Source organism: Protopterus annectens, chromosome 3.part0 (genome assembly GCF_019279795.1).
Source record: "Protopterus annectens isolate FY-2018-M chromosome 3.part0, PAN1.0, whole genome shotgun sequence".
Lineage (NCBI taxonomy): Eukaryota > Metazoa > Chordata > Ceratodontiformes > Protopteridae > Protopterus > Protopterus annectens.
In genome coordinates, this window is record NC_056731.1 from 714,921,434 (window position 1) to 714,938,574 (window position 17,141).

At 40.3% G+C, this 17,141-nt stretch overlaps 1 protein-coding gene across 1 annotated transcript in view; it reads left to right on the forward strand.

Moving 5' to 3' along the window:
* LOC122796526 (NADH dehydrogenase [ubiquinone] iron-sulfur protein 6, mitochondrial-like) overlaps nucleotides 1–14,405 on the forward strand; it is a 166,976-nt gene extending 152,571 nt beyond the window's left edge. The window contains exon 4 of the mRNA XM_044065085.1: nucleotides 14,260–14,405. Coding sequence (XP_043921020.1) covers nucleotides 14,260–14,328 — 69 coding nt within the window. The 3' untranslated portion in view covers nucleotides 14,329–14,405. The remainder of the gene's footprint in view (nucleotides 1–14,259) is intronic.
* Nucleotides 14,406–17,141: the final 2,736 nt, after the last annotated feature.

The following is a 17,141-nucleotide window of genomic DNA, read 5'->3' on the forward strand; positions in this document are numbered from 1 at the left end:
TCTTCCATTAAGATTCATGCATCCGCCATTTCAGCAGAATACAACTTGGATCCTCCAGTCTTCACATCCTCTGCTCAGACAGTTTCTGAGAGGAATTAAAATGTAAAACCACCTAGGAAGCCACCATTGCCAGCATGGGACTTGAACTTTGTGCTAGAAAAGTTGACACTACCTCCTTTCGAACCAGCAGCAACAGCAGAATTACAATACTTATCATGGAAAACTGCTTTCCTGCTTGCAATCACTTCAGCAAGAAGGGTATCTGAGCTACAGGCATTAATGGCAGTACAGCCCTTCCTGATCTTCCATCAAGATAGAGTGTCCATGAGAAATAATCCTACTTTTATGCCAAAGGTGGTCTCCAGGGTATCTTTAAATCAAGCTATCCACCTACCTACATTCTTCCCCAACCCACAGAACAGGGGAGAAAGACTGTTGCATACCTTGGATGTACATAGACAATTACGTTACTACCTGGACAGGACCAAGAGCAACAGAAAAACTGACCAGCTACTGGTAGCATATGCAACAGAAATGGAAGGAAAAGCGATTTCAAAACAGACAATCTCTAAGTGGATAGGAAATTGCATTAGATTTTGTTACTCCTACCATGGGAAGAAAACTCCAGAAAACATCAGGCCTCACTCTACAAGGGCTACAGCCACTACCACAGCTTTTTTACGAGGAGTGGCTACCAAAGACATTCTAGAGGCTGCTACTTGGAGCTCCGTGCATACATTTGCCAAGCATTATAATTTACCTTTATACTCCAGATCCCGAGCAGGTTTTGCCACTGCTGTTTTGCAAGGGATCTTAACTACACCATAATCCTTTTTCTCCTCCTCCCCCAGTTTGGCTGGTATTCTACCCATTTGTAAGGACTGCAGATGCATCCTTGAATGACATAGTACAGTTTGTACCTACCATAAATGTAGATGTCCGATAGGCATGCATCTGCAGTCAGGATTACCCACCCTTCCCTCTGTGGTACTCCTAGGGTATTTGCCCATCTTGTAGCTAGCTGGGGAATCTATTATGGTGTATTTGTTTGTATATATGTACATACATGCTTATTTTTTGTTTGCTCTCTACTATTTGGAACCATTTGCATTTATCCAAATTTAGCCTTCCCAGAGGGCACCTGGCATCTGGGGCAAGAAACACTGAGGAAAATGGCGTCGGCTGATGCCTTTATACCCGAATAACTGCAGCTATGACGTCAGGTGAAGTGCGACACCAGCCGAGGCCAGACCCAGACACAGGACAACCCATTTGTAAGGACTGCAGATGCATGCCTATCGGACATCTACATTTATGGTAGGTACAAAACTGTACTTTTTATCTGTTGGTTCCTGGTTTATTGCTTGGGGTCATTGTCATGTTGAAAGGTGAAATTCCTCTTCATCTTCAGCTTTCTAGCAGACTCCTGAACGTTTTGGGCCAAAAGTGACTGGTATTTGGAACTGTTCATAATTCCCTCCACCTTGATTAAAGCCCCAGTTCCAGCAGAAGAAAAGCAACCCCAAAGCATGATACTGCCACCACCATGGTTCACTGCAGGGATGGTGTTCTTTGGTGATGTGAAGTGTTGTTTTTGCGCCAAACGTACCTTTTGGAATTGTGGCCGAAACGTTCAACCTTGGTCTCATCAGACCATAACACATTTTCCCACATGCTTTTGGGAGACGTTGTGTATTGTTTTGCAAGTTTTAGCTAGGTCTGGATGTTTTTCTGTGAAAAGGCTTCCATCTTGCAACCCTACTCCATAGTCCAGACATATGGAGAATACGGGAGATTGTTGTCACATGTAGTACACAACCAGTACTTGCCAGAAATTCCTGCAGCTCCTTCAGTGTTGCTGTAGGTCTCTTGCCAGCCTTCCTGACCAGTTTTTGTCTGGTCTTTTCATCAATTTTGGAGGGACGTCCAGTTCTTTGCAACATCACTGTTGTCCCATATTTTCTCCACTTTTTGATGACTGTCTTCATTGTGTTCCATGGTATATCCAATGCTGTGGAAATTTTTTTGTACCCTTCTCCTGACTGATACCTTTCAACAATGATTTCCCTTTGATGCTTTGTAAGTTCTCTGAGAACCATGGCTTTTGCTGTAGCAGGCCACTGAGTAAATGTCAGGAAAATCCTACTAGGACAGCTGAACATTGGGGTTAATCAGAGTCTCTTTAATTGATGGCAGGTGTGTACCCAAGAAGACTGAATGCTGTAATTAAATCAAAGGATGCTTCAACAAAGTATTAGTTTAAGGGTGTGCACACTTATGCAACCAGCTTATTGTATGTTTTTTTTTATATTTTTTCCCTAACAAATTTGTTTTTCAAATGAATTGTACAGGTTATAAGTCACATTAAAGGTGGGAAAAGTTTTGAAATTATTTATTGTGGTCACATTTTTTATATCACAAAAACCTGGCATTTTAACAGGGGTGTGTACACTTTTTATATCCACTGTAAAAGGTATTATTACAGATGCTTCACATCACAGCTAGTGTGTAGAGCACAGTTTCTTCACTGTAGTATACAGGCTAGCATTCCCCACACAATAAACATTTATCTCTGTATGTTTTCGATGAGGATTGTGAGACTAGTCTTTATGGTGTTTGAGCCATTTTTAGGTGTGGTCACATCAGATTATTGACTGAGCATTTTTACTATTCAGTATGCAGGCCTTCAAGGATGGATTGGAATGCATTGGTCGAGTCAGGAAGCTTTTTATGTAAAGGAACTGGGCCTTTAAAAGTCGTATGTGGTTCATTATTCAGACATCTACTTTTCAGCATACTTGCTGATCAAAGAAGCTAGATCGATGTCGTAAATATGAGCTGAATTAATGATTTATAGTCACAAATGTATTTTCAAGCTCAGACCAGATTTCATATAAAACATTTAACAAGCAATAAAATACAGAAATGTAAGCAATAACAATAGTTTAGATTAATACATAGAAATAACTGTATATATACATTCCAGTGAACAAGCACAGCACAATGCACAATCAAGCGGAATATAATGTATAATACATACATTAGTTTGTAAAACTGAAAAATTAAGCTTGCTACGATTTGGTTACAACAGCAACCTTTGGAATAAATTTAGGGTCAGTCTACAGTGAACGTTGAGATAAGAGAAGTGACTTGGAAAGGAGAGAGATTAGATACTATGTCCTGTGTTGAAGCAGAAACATTTTGGCTTGGACGAACATGAGCATTTTGAGTTTCAGTCTGAATTTGGAGTAAATGATAAATTTCCTTAATGTCGATGGGGGAGAGCTTGACCGAGAGTAGGTGCCCGAGAGGACAAAGCATGCACAGTGCTGTGGTGTTTGGTTCTAGGGGTAATAGGAATTGTTGTGGCTTGTGAGTAGTGTCTCTGTTTGTATAAGGATTTTTTTTTGCTTTTGTGAAGTCTAGCTGCATGGGGAGTAAATGTGTGGCATTGAATAGTTTGCAGAGTTAGGATCCTGAAGTTGGTCAGATCTTTGTTTTATGAGTAGCCATTTGTTTTCTTTTTTCCTAGGTTGATACAGTAATTCCCACAGAGAGGTGAGTTTGCAATGAATCGGCAGATGTGCTTAGAAATGGTCTGGAGTGTGGCAGTGTTTTTCTTGGAGGAAGAAGCAAAAATTGGGAACCATATTCAAGTTGAGAAAGGAGAACTCTTTTACCAGTGACTGCTCTGACTGGTTGGGATAAAAAAGGGGAGTTTTTTGGCCCAGAAGGGGAGAGAGTTTATTTTGTCTAAAACTTTGTCTATGCAGAAATGAAAGTTTAGTGACTAATCAACCCATAGTACTAGATATTTGAAGGTGGAGGTTGTCTCCTTGGAACAGTTGTACAGGTCATAGATAGTCTGGTGATCTGGTGGGTTTTCTGTAGAGTTCCAAAAAGTATAGTGTCTGTTTTGGTGGGGTTGAGAAGTAGCTACGGTTTATGAACAGCCATGTAAGTTTGACTCTCCTTTGGGAAGCTCCAGTCATAGATCTCCTTGCAACTATTCAAATGTTGGTATTAGTAAGTGTACTGATACCTTAGCTTCACTGTTTGTGTTTTCCCAAAGCTTGAACATAAATGTTATTCTCAGACAAAACTTACTTGACTTCACCTGTTTGGTGCTGTTGGGACTGGTTATCCATTCCATTTTATAATCATAATATCACACAGTGCACCCAGTTCATTTAAACTAGTTACCTGTGAAAAGTGGGAGAGTTCATCCAGTTCTAAGAGTTGTACGTCTAATGTGTAGGCATCTACTACGCATTACAAACTCTACAGGCTTTTTAGTGGGGAACTTGCTATAAGGTATCTTATGGTTGCCATTATTTTCTTTGCTTCTGCTCCTGTTAGTTTTTGAATGTTTGTCTTTCGGCTTTTCCCGGTAAGGGGTCGCCACAGCGGAACTCCGGTCCGCTAATGATTGGCAGTACATTTTTTTTATGAAACGCCGAGGTGCCAGCTCGACGCCTAACCTTCAACGAAGGCACGCCCATTTACACACGCATGTTCGAACGCTACCCAACCGCAGGAAGGACATGCAGACTCCACACAAAAGGCACTCCAAGCCGCGAATTGAGCAGGAGAACCCCTTGCTGTGAGGTAACAATGCGGAGCAAAATTCATCCTGAGAATATGTATGGAACTAGCTATAATGTTCAAAGTAGCAAAAAAGTCTCTTCTTAATGTGCCTTTGTTTACACTTATTTTCACCAGTCAGCATTTGGTAAAATTCTGGGGTATTGCTTGCACAGTGAAGTTTGCTTGGCTGTTATGCGTACTGGGTGAAGCATGCCACAACAGTATATGTTGGGTATGTAAGAGTGCAATCCTCCTGGCCTGCCACATATGTTTTGCTACTTGCACAGTTTACAGTTAAGATCATGATTCTGTTATTGGTGACAGTCTGTGTTTGCATGTCTTTCAGCTGAAATGTCCATATGAGCATGAAGTAACAAACCAGGAGTGAATTCTTCACACACATCTTGGTAGTTTGGAGGGTGGAGCACTCCCTGTCACTCTAGCAATTCTGAGGCAATTGATTTTCAGATGGCTGAGGCTACACCCTTCCTGCATCCAAAGTGGATGATCCCTGCTCTGTGGAGGCTCCCAGGCTTATGAGGACCAGTTTGGATTGGCCTCGGTCCTTATCTCATCCACTGAGAAATGCCTTAGGACGATGTGGAGAAGAAGCCCAACGATCAGCATGCTTGCAAATTATTGGAGAATTAAAATGTAGAAGTGGGTTTTGCTTGATTTCTTCGTATCTGCTTTTTAAAACTGCATTTGCTTGTGTTGTATGAGATGCATTGGTGCACTCTTTCTCCACTGTAGTACAACTGTGGAGTTAGTATACATTAGCAGTATGTGGGGTCACCCCCCCCCCATATGACTGGTTGCAGAGGAGCTTGCTCTCTTCAAAGAAATATTGTTTTTGCGTAATAGTTTTTCAAGCTGTGTATCTTTTCAGCACTGAATGTTAAAAAATCCATTAAGTATGACTCATTTTCCAGTGTCTCAGCAGAACATAAGGAAATCCTGAGGAGACCTGTTTTATTCTCACAAAGATGCTCTGTATGCTAAAAGTGGCTGACAGACATTCATGTCTTAAAAGGCAACCCAGCTGGGTGGATGGAGCCTCTTACCAAGCACCCTTAATTTACAGGACTGCAATCAGTTTCTCTCTGCATTTAAGCAGAGTTTCTCTCAGCATTTAATCAGAGTAGGTTGCACACAAAAAGCATTTGTTAAGCTTTCACTTACAGTGCTGTGTAATTAAGCAGGTCACCATTTTGGTCAGCCATAGGGCTCTTTTTTTCTACTTGAGTGTTTGCCTCCTTCCCCTGTAACTTAAGTAAACTGACTCTTACATTAAGAACTATAATACTTACCTTATAGCTTTAGGACACCTTAGGAAATCTTGTAAACCGCAATAGCCCTGATACATTCGCCCTCGCTGCGCTCGGGCTCTCTTCGTTCCCCTCCCTGCCCCCAACTCCCGCCCCCAGTACCTCTAAATTTATAGTACTATAGCCACTCCCCCACTTTCTAGATCCCATCTGCTTTCATCTGGGATAATTCCTCCCACCCCCATTCTTCTCCTACATTTTAATAGCACATATAAGCTTTCATCTGGCATTCTCCCATCCCCCTTCCAGTACCTTTACCTCACCACTCTATCTTCTGGTGTTGCATCACCAGGTAAAACAGTTCCTTAACTCACTAGCTGAATCACAGATAATGATATACTCCTCTTTACTACCCCTCTTGTTTGCACCATACCTCCTTACCTTGTATGAAAACCAGTTTTTCATGGGATTATATCACCCCAGCTGTAAATCACCTTCAACCATACTTACAGTACCAGGTCCTATCCAACATCTTGTTCAGTCTATCAACATCTCAACCCCAGGCACATTAGCTCTAGATCCAAACACTACCACAAACTAATAAACAAATTCCTGAAGTTCATTACCAAGTATAGACTTAACCTAATACTTGGTGGTGATATTCACCCCAACCCTGGCCCACCCACTTCAGATACACATACCCCCTCTACTTGCAAGCTAAACTACAAACCTATAATTAATAGGCCAACTAACTATCTCCTAGTCTGTCATCTCAATATTAAAAGCATTAATAACAAGGTACGTGAATTGCATGCACTTCTGGATGTCCACTCCCCTGAGATTCTCTGTTTATCTGAAACCTGGTTAAAACCTAACACTACAGACAATGAAGTGTTACCACCTGGGCACAACATACACAGGCTGGATTGTGCTTCGAGGAAGGGGGGTGCGGCAGCTGTACTCTATAACTCTGAGTTGAATGTCACCATAGATGTAATACAACCACCTCAGATTAATAACTCTTGAGATTCTTGCCACCAAATTGCAACTTAATAAAAATAAATGCATTAATATCATCTGTATGTACATAACCCCAGGTAACAATATGTCTACACTTGAAGAGTTCCTGCACTGGCTATCATGTCACTACCCCCAAGAAACCCTACTACTTGGAGACTTTAACATAGACTGGGGCACCTGTTCCTCAGAATCCCCAACCACCCATATTAACCTGCATGCATTTACACAAATCATATCCACCCCTACCAGGATAGGTAAACCCAACCAAAAAGAAAGCATACTTGACTGGGTACTCAGTCACCCCCAACTGTACACCTCTGGTACCCTCCCTGATGGCCTAAGCGATCACCTTCTCACCTATGTAATTAAGCACAAAGCCATTAATTCCCAACAACCCTTACTCAAAGGTTAGAAACAATATAAACTTTGACCCTGCCAAATTCCAACAAGAACTAAACTCATGTAATTGGTCCATTCTAAAATGCCTCCCCTTAGAGGAAGCAGTAGCATATTTTAACAACAAATTCCTTGAGATCCTTGATTTGCATGCACCTGTTCGTTCAAAGAGAACAAAGGCAAAAACTGCGCCATGGCTTTCTAAAGAGTCTAAACTCAAAATTGCCCTTAGAAACAAAACATGGGCTTTATGGCATTCTTCTAAAGACCCCCAAGATCACATTAAATACAGGCAATCCAGGAATGAAACTAAAAAATCCATTTTACAAGACAAAAAACAATATTACTGTAATTTACAGACAGTAAATCAAAATAACCCTCAGAAGTTTTGGGCAGGTTTAAATAATCTACTACATCCTGGACAAACTTCAACCCCAATCCGTGCTGCTACTATTGATAAAACCCCTGAAGATGTTTCTGACTGTTTTACCTGATTCTTTACTGAGACAATTCAAGCCCTAGCTAGCCAGCTACCTCCTAGCTCCCCTGGTCCTTAAAGTAGCACCCCTAGAAACCTACCTGCATTCAGCTTCCAACCAGTCACCACTTCACTTATCCGTACCCTGATCAAAAAATTAAAACCCACTACACTTTCTGCTGATCAACTCCCTGCCGAGTACCTACAAAATCAGCTGATGCTATTGCTTACCCCGTCTCAATACTAATCAATCGAACCATAGTAGAAGCTAAAATTCCCACCATCTGGAAAATATCCTATGTAATCTCACTTCACAAAGGAGGCAGCTCTACTGAATTCTCCAATTATAGGCCAATAGCTATACTCTCTCCACTTGCAAAGATTATGGAAAAATGTATTCATAGACAACTCATGCATCACCTAATCCAGAATCACCTTATGGCAGACACTCAGCATGGTTTCCGTCCTCATCACAGCACTACTTCAGCCCTCCTAGCCTTTACCAACACCATAAACCATAATCGCAACAATAATTATATATCCTCAGCCCTCTTCTTGGATCTTTCCAAGGTATTCGATATGGTTGATCACCAACTTTTAATCCACACCCTGCAAGCATTCTGTCTACATACTAGAGCCCTTCACTGGTTTCAGTCCTACCTGAATGGTCGACAGCAGGCTATCCTCTGACAGAACAAACTATCTAACCTTCTACCTAACACCCTTGGAGTACCACAAGGCTCTATACTAGGGCCCTTGCTGTTCTCCATCTTCATTAACTATCTTTATACTGTCATCCCAAAAGTCAGCTGTATCCAATATGCTGATGATTCTACTCTGACATGCTCTGCCGCATCTCCAACAGAGTTATGGTCAGCTACCCAGACTACCTTTAATACAATAGAAAACTGGCTTTCTGAATGTCATCTGATCCTAAATACCAAAAAAACTAAAATGCTGTTATTTTCACCAACACGTAGGTCTACTGATTTCACCTTTGCCATAAATTCAAATGATGGCACAATAATCTCCCCTGACCCATCTACAAAACTATTAGGTGTCATCATAGATAATGATCTAAAATTCGACCTACATGTTAACCAAACTATCAAAACCATCAATAAATAACTAGGGTCACTTTACAGAATAAAAGCCTTCCTAACCCCTCCAGCTAAAATTGCCATAGCTCGCTCTCACTGTCTTTCAACCCTTCTGTATGTATCCCCTCTACTCTCGAATTTAAACAAGACTGTCCTTAACAAACTCTCAATTTGCTACAACCACATTGCCAGGTTTGCACTGGGCTGCCATTTAGGACGCATCATTGCATCAATCTAAATCAGCTTGGGTGGCTTGAACTACCCAGCCTAATCCAGTATAACCAACTGATTGTTGCCTATAAAATCCTCTATAATCCGAACGATACTCCTGCACTTAAAAATATTATCACCCCCTATAACTATCCTAGACCGCGTCGATCCTCTAACAAACTACTAATTCAGACCAGCAAAATTAATAATTCAGCCGGTGACTCTCTCTTTGCAAACTCTGTAAGTAGATCCTGGAACTCTCTTCCAGCTGATATTACCTTACTTTCCACCTTGGGTCAATTTAAAACTAGACTCAAACAACATTTGTCACTTAACTTGTTATGTCACTGTATCAAGCCTGGCTAACTCTCTCTAGAATGTGTAAAAATCTGTTAACCAGTTTACTGTGTAATTTAATTTAATCCTGACTTACACTCAGGATTAACTCTAACCTCTGGAACTTGTTTAACTTGCTTACTTATGTAATCTCTGTAAATAGTCTGTATTATGTAATGCTGGTGTTATGTATAATGCTGTATCTGCTTACCCTTGGATCAGAAGGTCATAACCTGGCAGGCAGGGCTGATATGCTCATTACTGTGAAATTTCTCTCACGTGCTCTTATCACACTGTCACTCGCGCTCTCTCTCTCTCCTTCTTTTTCCTAGGTTCTGTTTACATAGTTCAACCAAGTACTAGGCTAGCTGCCCTTGTGGGATATTTTAAGCCTGACCTATTTTCCCTTCAACTCTGTACCTTGTGTCTGTGAGGTGAACACCCTAACCCAGTATACCAGCCCCCCTCCTCTCTCAGCATTTCATATTCCTGAGGAAGTAAATGAGCAGCCAGACACTGACAGTCCTGTGGTCCTCTCTTAGATAAGATTCAGAAGCCATGCCTGTTCAAAGTCTTCTGGAAGTGTGCTTTATAGGAATTGTTCTATTTACCACTTAGGAAAATGTGACCATCTGTCTGTCCTGCTTAGTTAAATGGAGGAGATGATGATAACAGTAGATAAAGTCTCCCCCACTTGGCACAGGAAATTCATGTACACCTTCCTGCCAATTCAGTCTGATTACATACCACAATACAAATTTCAGCAAAGAAAGGCCAAAGCTTGTTATTGTTATACCATGGTGGCTGAGGTGAGCATGATTTCATGTATTGTGGATCCCATGATTTCATGTATTGTGGATCCATACAGGATTCTGTCTTTTCCAAACCAAGGATAGCACCTGCAGTTCAGATGACAGCAGGGCTGGCAGTTAATGTAGATCTTTTTGTCCTGCCAGATCTGAGTTTATTGAGGTTGCTAAAAGTGCTCATGCTGGTAGGCCTGTGCCTGCAAGTGGAACTGGCTCAGCATTTGGACAGAGTAGTACTCTGTACCACACTAGTTGGACAGCTTGAAGGTGATCTTGATCTTTCATCATCACCTTGTGACTCAGGCCTGTGCTATTATAAGGTCAGGGTGCTATTTCTGCACATCATGACATTGGGAAATCCAGGATTGTGACACAGACTATGCTTATCAAGCATAGGGCTACTCCATATTCATCTCCATCCTTTCATGAAAAACTATCGTAAAGGGTACCTGAACATCATGATCAACATTCTTGTCCATTACTACACTGAGCCTGTTGACTTTCCTGAAATACAGTTCATTGCTTGGAACTTCACATTGTTGAGGTCATTACTTCTGCATGTAGATTTTCAGAGCTGTCCACCATGTACAAGGAAACTTCTTTCACAAATAGTATGTGCCTCTAACTGTTCGTACACTTCCTCTTAAAAGTGGGGTACTTGTCTGAGCTGAGTTTAGTCTATTTATGTTCTTTTGTTTTTTGGAGAGTGCAGATTTCAGGGAGAGAGGGAAAAAGATCACCAACCTGGCTTCTTAACCATCAGCATAGGTGCTTCCTGAAACTGGCCCACAAGTTTAGGAAGAACCAGTTCTTCATCTGAGAAGAAAAGAGCTTGTGGTTAGTAAGTAACCATTTTCTGTGTGGAGTGCCTGATGTATCCTCTTCACATTGTGAACCACCTATGAGTAAATGATGGCGAGATCAAAGCTTACTCCCTTAAAGGAGTGGCTGGCTTTTTTGCTTTCTGGTAGAATGTCCCCATAGCAGGTATCTGAGCCATACCCATTTGGCCTTCATTTCGCAGCTTCAGCAAGTACTACTGTTTGAAAAGTGAGACTGGAAAATAGAGGTCATTTAGAATGGAAAATAGAGCTCATTTAGAATGGGTGATACTTCAGGATTCAGCTTTTTGAGCTCTGGTTTTATGCAGTCATCCAGCACCTTTCACTATAGTGATTATTGCTTGAGTTTTGTCCCAACCAAGGATCTGTAAAGAAGAGTCCTCAGTGTTACCTGTAACAAACTAAGTATCACTGCATCGGTTGGTCGGTAAGGGGACCCTCCTTGATGGGTCAAGTGTAGCTTACATTCATCTACTTTGTATGGGTAAGTCCTGTATCCGACCTCACTGTAGGAAGTGTTTAGGTCAGTCTGATGTACTTTTGTCTTTCATTTGTTAGTAATGTAGGTGTTGGGATTTCTTTGTTATCTCTCTATTTGCAGGAGGCTGCTTGAGGATGGCTAGATGTTGCACTGCAGAGCTCATGAAATGCACCTTTTTATTCATGACTTTGTTGTGTGGGTAGGAAAGAGCACACTGACGTCCTTGATCATGTGATCTTCCAAGAGAATTTTGCTGCTTGCTTATTGATGGAAAAGAGAGAGACTTAAATAACAAGACCGTATCTGTTATACCGTTAAGGGTATATCTTGTAGTTGATATAGGTCTTCCACTCGTTATACCTATTTGTTGATAGGAAAGGCTCACAAGACCCAGTTTTCCCCTTTTAGAGGTGCCTCAGGAGGACCGTTTGGTTAAGTGCCTTGCTCGGACAGGTAAATGAAGGTGAAATGATTCAAACTTTGTACTCCTGGGTATAGGAACTAGCTTCCCCTTGCAGTCTGTTACAGAACTGCTGTTCTTACAAACCCTTATTCTTTGTTGTGGTGAGTGTTGTGGTTAGGCTAGATCTGAAGTTGCACCTGTCTCATAAAACAACTAAGAAGGAATACATACTTAGAAAGGCTATATTGTAATTTGTTGCCCTGACAGTAATCCAACTGGTAAACTTTTTGGAAATAGTTTAAATGGAATATGTTGATTTTTTTAATTTATTTATTTGTTTTTTTAAGCAAATATCACAAAAGCATTTTCACAGGTGACCATGCCCTACAACATTACTTCTGTAAATTTCTCCTTATGCACTCTCTTGTGCATAGAGAAGCAAATTTGCACCATAATTGTGAAATATCACTGAGCCAAAGTCCATCTTGCTTTTTTCTCCCTCTCCTTCTTAACCATCTCTCTCTGCTGTTTTTCCATGTAAGTTGCATTCTTTAGTAATTTAAGGGCTGTTTGTTTTTTCTTACATTTATTCGGTATAATTTTGCTTTTGATGGAACATCCAGCTCTACAACTGAGTGTGGCTTGACCCAAATAACACCACATTCAGATCTCCAAAACTGAAGTGTGCAAAGTGGTTTTCTAGGCTAAAAGAGCCGACAACTCTTCTCACCCCTAGGTAGGGACGCTGTACACAAGGTTGTCATGGCTCCCCTCTTCTCTTAATTGAAATGTGGATTCTCCCTAATTGCCACCATCTGAACAAAAAAAAGTTTGTACTACAAACCAAGTCCATCAACATTTGCAGATTCATAATTGTCCTTCAGGAGAGAATACCACCTGACCCTCGCCAAGACCAAATGGCTGTCCATTCCTCAAATAATTGACAATCTCCTAGGCTCAGTGATGGTTAAACTTATCAGTTTGTAATCTTTCCACTGTGTCACTAGCAGACTGTCAGACAGCCTACATGTAACCTAAAATAATGCTTTACACCCACTACTGACTTGCTTACCCCATTAACCAGACAAAAAATAACAGCACATGCTTTTTCTGTTTTGGCCTCGGAATCCATCCCTAAACAAGTAAATGGCACCCTGTCCTTCCCCAGTTTCAAAAAGGAATTAAAGGCATAGGCAAATCTTTGAACAAGCTAAATGTAAATGCCACAACAAATGGAATGTCACATAAAGTTGATATGCTATCATTTGTGGAATGGAGCTCCAGCTAAGTTGCAAACAAATCTCTTTAGGCTGTCCATGTGTTCTGTACTGTCTGTATTTTGCTGTTAAACTATAACTAATGACCAGTGTTGTACATAGTTTCTCTTTGCAGGAATTTCTAAAGTATTGCATTATGTAATTTTTGTCAAATTACTTTGCATATTTTTTATTCTATGTTTATATGTCTGTGATTGTTACTACATGTATAATCTTCTTTTTGTGTTGCCTCTTTCACCAAGGCTGTATCTGAAAACAGTCAGTGTGGATTGGTGTTCTACCCTAATTAAATAAAATAAAACAGACCAAATATGAAGCACACATTTTTTTTGTCTATGAATTGCTTGAAGTATAGATTTATGGTGTTTTCATTACCTTGTTGTTTTCTTTGTCAACCAGTTTAGTCTCACTTGGCCTGTTTTCGGGGAAGAGACATAAGGTGGTATGCATACTGACTATGGAAAATTTTGTCTAAGATATCAGAGAAATTTGCCTTCTGTTTGGTCTTTAACCTCCACCTGAGCTAGCACCAGTTTAGTCTCACTTGGCCTGTTTTCGGGGAAGAGACATAAGGTGGTATGCATACTGACTATGGAAAATTTTGTCTAAGATATCAGAGAAATTTGCCTTCTGTTTGGTCTTTAACCTCCACCTGAGCTAGCACCAGCTCAGGCAGATGAGACCTCTGTCTAATATATCATTTAGAGAAAGGTAGTATTTCTTTGTAGACCAGACATGGTTTGTTGCAACCTGTGCATGTGTTTTTATTTCAAGTCTTAATGCTTATGGGTAGTTTCAGTGTACAGGGCAATATTTTGCATCTGCTTGGAACCATTTTTAGTATACAGTGATGTTTAGTCTTTTCACTAGAAGACTAAGAATCCATTTTGACTACTAATGAAAAATAAGGGCTGTATCTGTGAATGCTGCATTAAGAATAATAAAGTTGTACCTTAACCATGTAACATTTTATGTTTCCTGATGTAGTTTACCCGTTTTTTTAATATTTTTCAGCTTTGCATTATCTTTGTCTCTTTTGTATTTCTTTATAGGACAATGATTCTAAATTTGGAACGTGTGGTTATTGTGGACTACGATTTAAAAGGAAACATCATCACTGAAAAGAAGCCGCTTTTTTGTTATGTAAAGATTAATATTCATTATTTCTATGTTTGAAAATAAAATATATTGCCATTCACAGGTTGTGCGTCTTGAAAATTATGCCTAAGAATATTGTAGGCTTTCAGTTTCTTCTGAAATCCTATTTTGTCCTGAACTATTTATTTCATTATAGAAGATTCAGAAAACACCTCCTGATTGGTTGCATTCTCTACATCAGAATAATTCTGATATAAATGCGTATCTGAGTCAGCAGTTCAAATAATGATAGGAAAGAAAACATTATACTAGTATTTGCAACTGGCTGTTTCCCAATTTCAATAAATCCAAAGCTTCTGCTAACCATTTTCCTTCATTTAAAAAAGTGTGTGCTCACCCCCTCACATTGCCCAACATTTGTAGACTTAAATTGAAAACTGAGATTAACCTGTTGCACAAATCATGTTTCCTTAATTGCATATTGTATTTTAGAGACCTACAAGATCAGTTATATGCAGTTGCATAATATATTTTGCTATCTTTATTTCCTTCATTTAATCAAGCTTCACCAGTGGAGTCAACTGTTTCACATTTGCATTACAAAAACATTCAAATTAGTTAACCACCGAAACCACAAAGCATTATGAGTTAACTCGAGTTTTAGTACATCAGTTATAACCTGGTTCTTGTAACTACGTTGTTAGTAGAGCTTTTTTCTATCAAAATTGGATTTCCCTTGTATTTTTTTTAACACTGTAATAGCACAAGAGTCCCCCAATGTTTAGTCATAGCTCCAATGCTCTTCTTACTCATTTCCCAGGCATTAATTTCTCAGTGCTGATTTAATGGAAGTGTATTGATCATGTGATTCATTAAGAATGCAACATGTTTTAGCAGAATCCAACACTTGGCAATTTCTGCTTGACTGCACACACTGTCAAAATGCAGAGAACCCAAAAGTGTGCTTGTTCTTAGAGCTTGCCTGTTCTTGTTTTTCCTGTCATAGTTTGGATCTGGAGCCTTGTTGGTGAAAATACATTCATATACCTAAGTATTGTAATTGTATTCTTGGCTATCAGATTACTAGACAAAAATCCACATTGGTATTGTCACCACTGTGTGAGAAGAATACAACACTGAGAAAAGCCACAACTGTGAGAGGCTAAACCTGGCTACTTAGTAGTGAAGTTGGGAAAAGTTGCTCACCCACCTCAGAGAGATGGTGATTATCAGGATGTTTCTCACTGCAGCCACAGGCATATGTTGAAGCATTGCCACAAGAACAAGTAGTAGTAGCAGGCTGGGAGGAGGCATGAAACTCTTCTAGGTAATACCACTGTCTGTGGAGTTCCCTGAATCTTGCAACTCACCCTCGGCTAGTAAGATCTCAAGATGTGAACCAGTCCTCTTCCTCAGTTGAGGATCTTAAGAGGTTTGTGGGGGATGCAACATTTGTCTAATGCTAAGGAGTTCTTTCCAGTGTTCTTGTGATTCTCCATATCTAGATAATTGTCTGGTGCCTTTGACTGATACCTTGATCTTTGGTTTGATTCTTGGAATCATCTGGTCACATGTCAGGAATATTTCAGACACAGGGCTGTCTTCTCTCCTCTTAGTTCCAGTTGTTCAGCCCATGTAGTCCAACTTGGCCAGGTCAAGGAAGGTCCAATTGGTCATCTCACAGTGGGGTTCTTATTTTAGGGCCTGCCCATTGAACAGCTGCTTGCTGAGAGGTTGAGGTGTGTGTACAGGACCATACCATTAAGGAATTAATTCCTCAAGCCTCTGCCAGCTACAACACAGTGTATTCCCATGCCGATACTATCTGTGTCTAGCATATGCTTACTCTTTTGAGTATTATGCTCATAGTTTGAGAGTTTTCTCTTTCACTTTTGTAGGCCTTAAAAGACTCCGAGAAGCTAAAAGTTGTCATGTCGGAGAAGGATTGGAATAACAAAACTACTCCCTATCTGTATTCCTTTCAGGATGATCCCTCCTTTGGGGTGCCCTAAGCATGGTGAAGAGCTGTTTAGACTGGCTTCTTGTCCCTATTCTTTCCTGATAAAGTGCTGAGTCTCTAAAAAAAAGCCTAAGGAGCTCTGGATCATCCCTCTCCTGGAGGTTGTTACTAGGGATGCCTTTTTTAGCAGCCAAGAGTCTTGGACAGTCTGCTTCTTTGATCCCTAAAATAAATGATTCACTTTACATGTTGCTACCAGATTACATAGATTATATAACTAACAGTTCTTGTGCTGACTGCTCTGTGATGTCTGTGATCCAACATGTGTACCAAAGATCACAACCTTTTTGACACCTTGCTGCTGAACAAGAAGTCCAGAGTCTTGAATGAGTATGGTGAGCGGATGTAGTCTGTGCCATAGAACCTCATTTGTTTAACTTGCCACACTTCCCTGTTATCGAAAGTGTTGGATAAGCTAGAAGACCCAACAGAGTATGGGATGCAGGCTGACCTTTGTGAGACTGTACCCATGAAGTTCTTTTCGGGATACCATCTATTTTTGGTTAAATGTTGCCCTTTTGACATTGCTGACACATTGGCTAGAGCTGTTAGCTTGGATATGTGTCTTCACTGGATGTCTTGGATGACAATCTCCTCCCTTAAGATGGAACTTGAAAACAAGGTCCTGTTTGTCCATTTTTGTGTGGAGGAGATACAGCTGTTTAGTCAGCCTACCAAGAATGTTGTTTATTTATTGATTGATTTCAGTTGATTTATTCACCATAGACATCATGTGGTCCTACTACCCTTTTCAGCCATGATCCAGACCAGATGGCAGTACAGAGTTTAAAATTGTTTTACAAAATTAGCAGACTA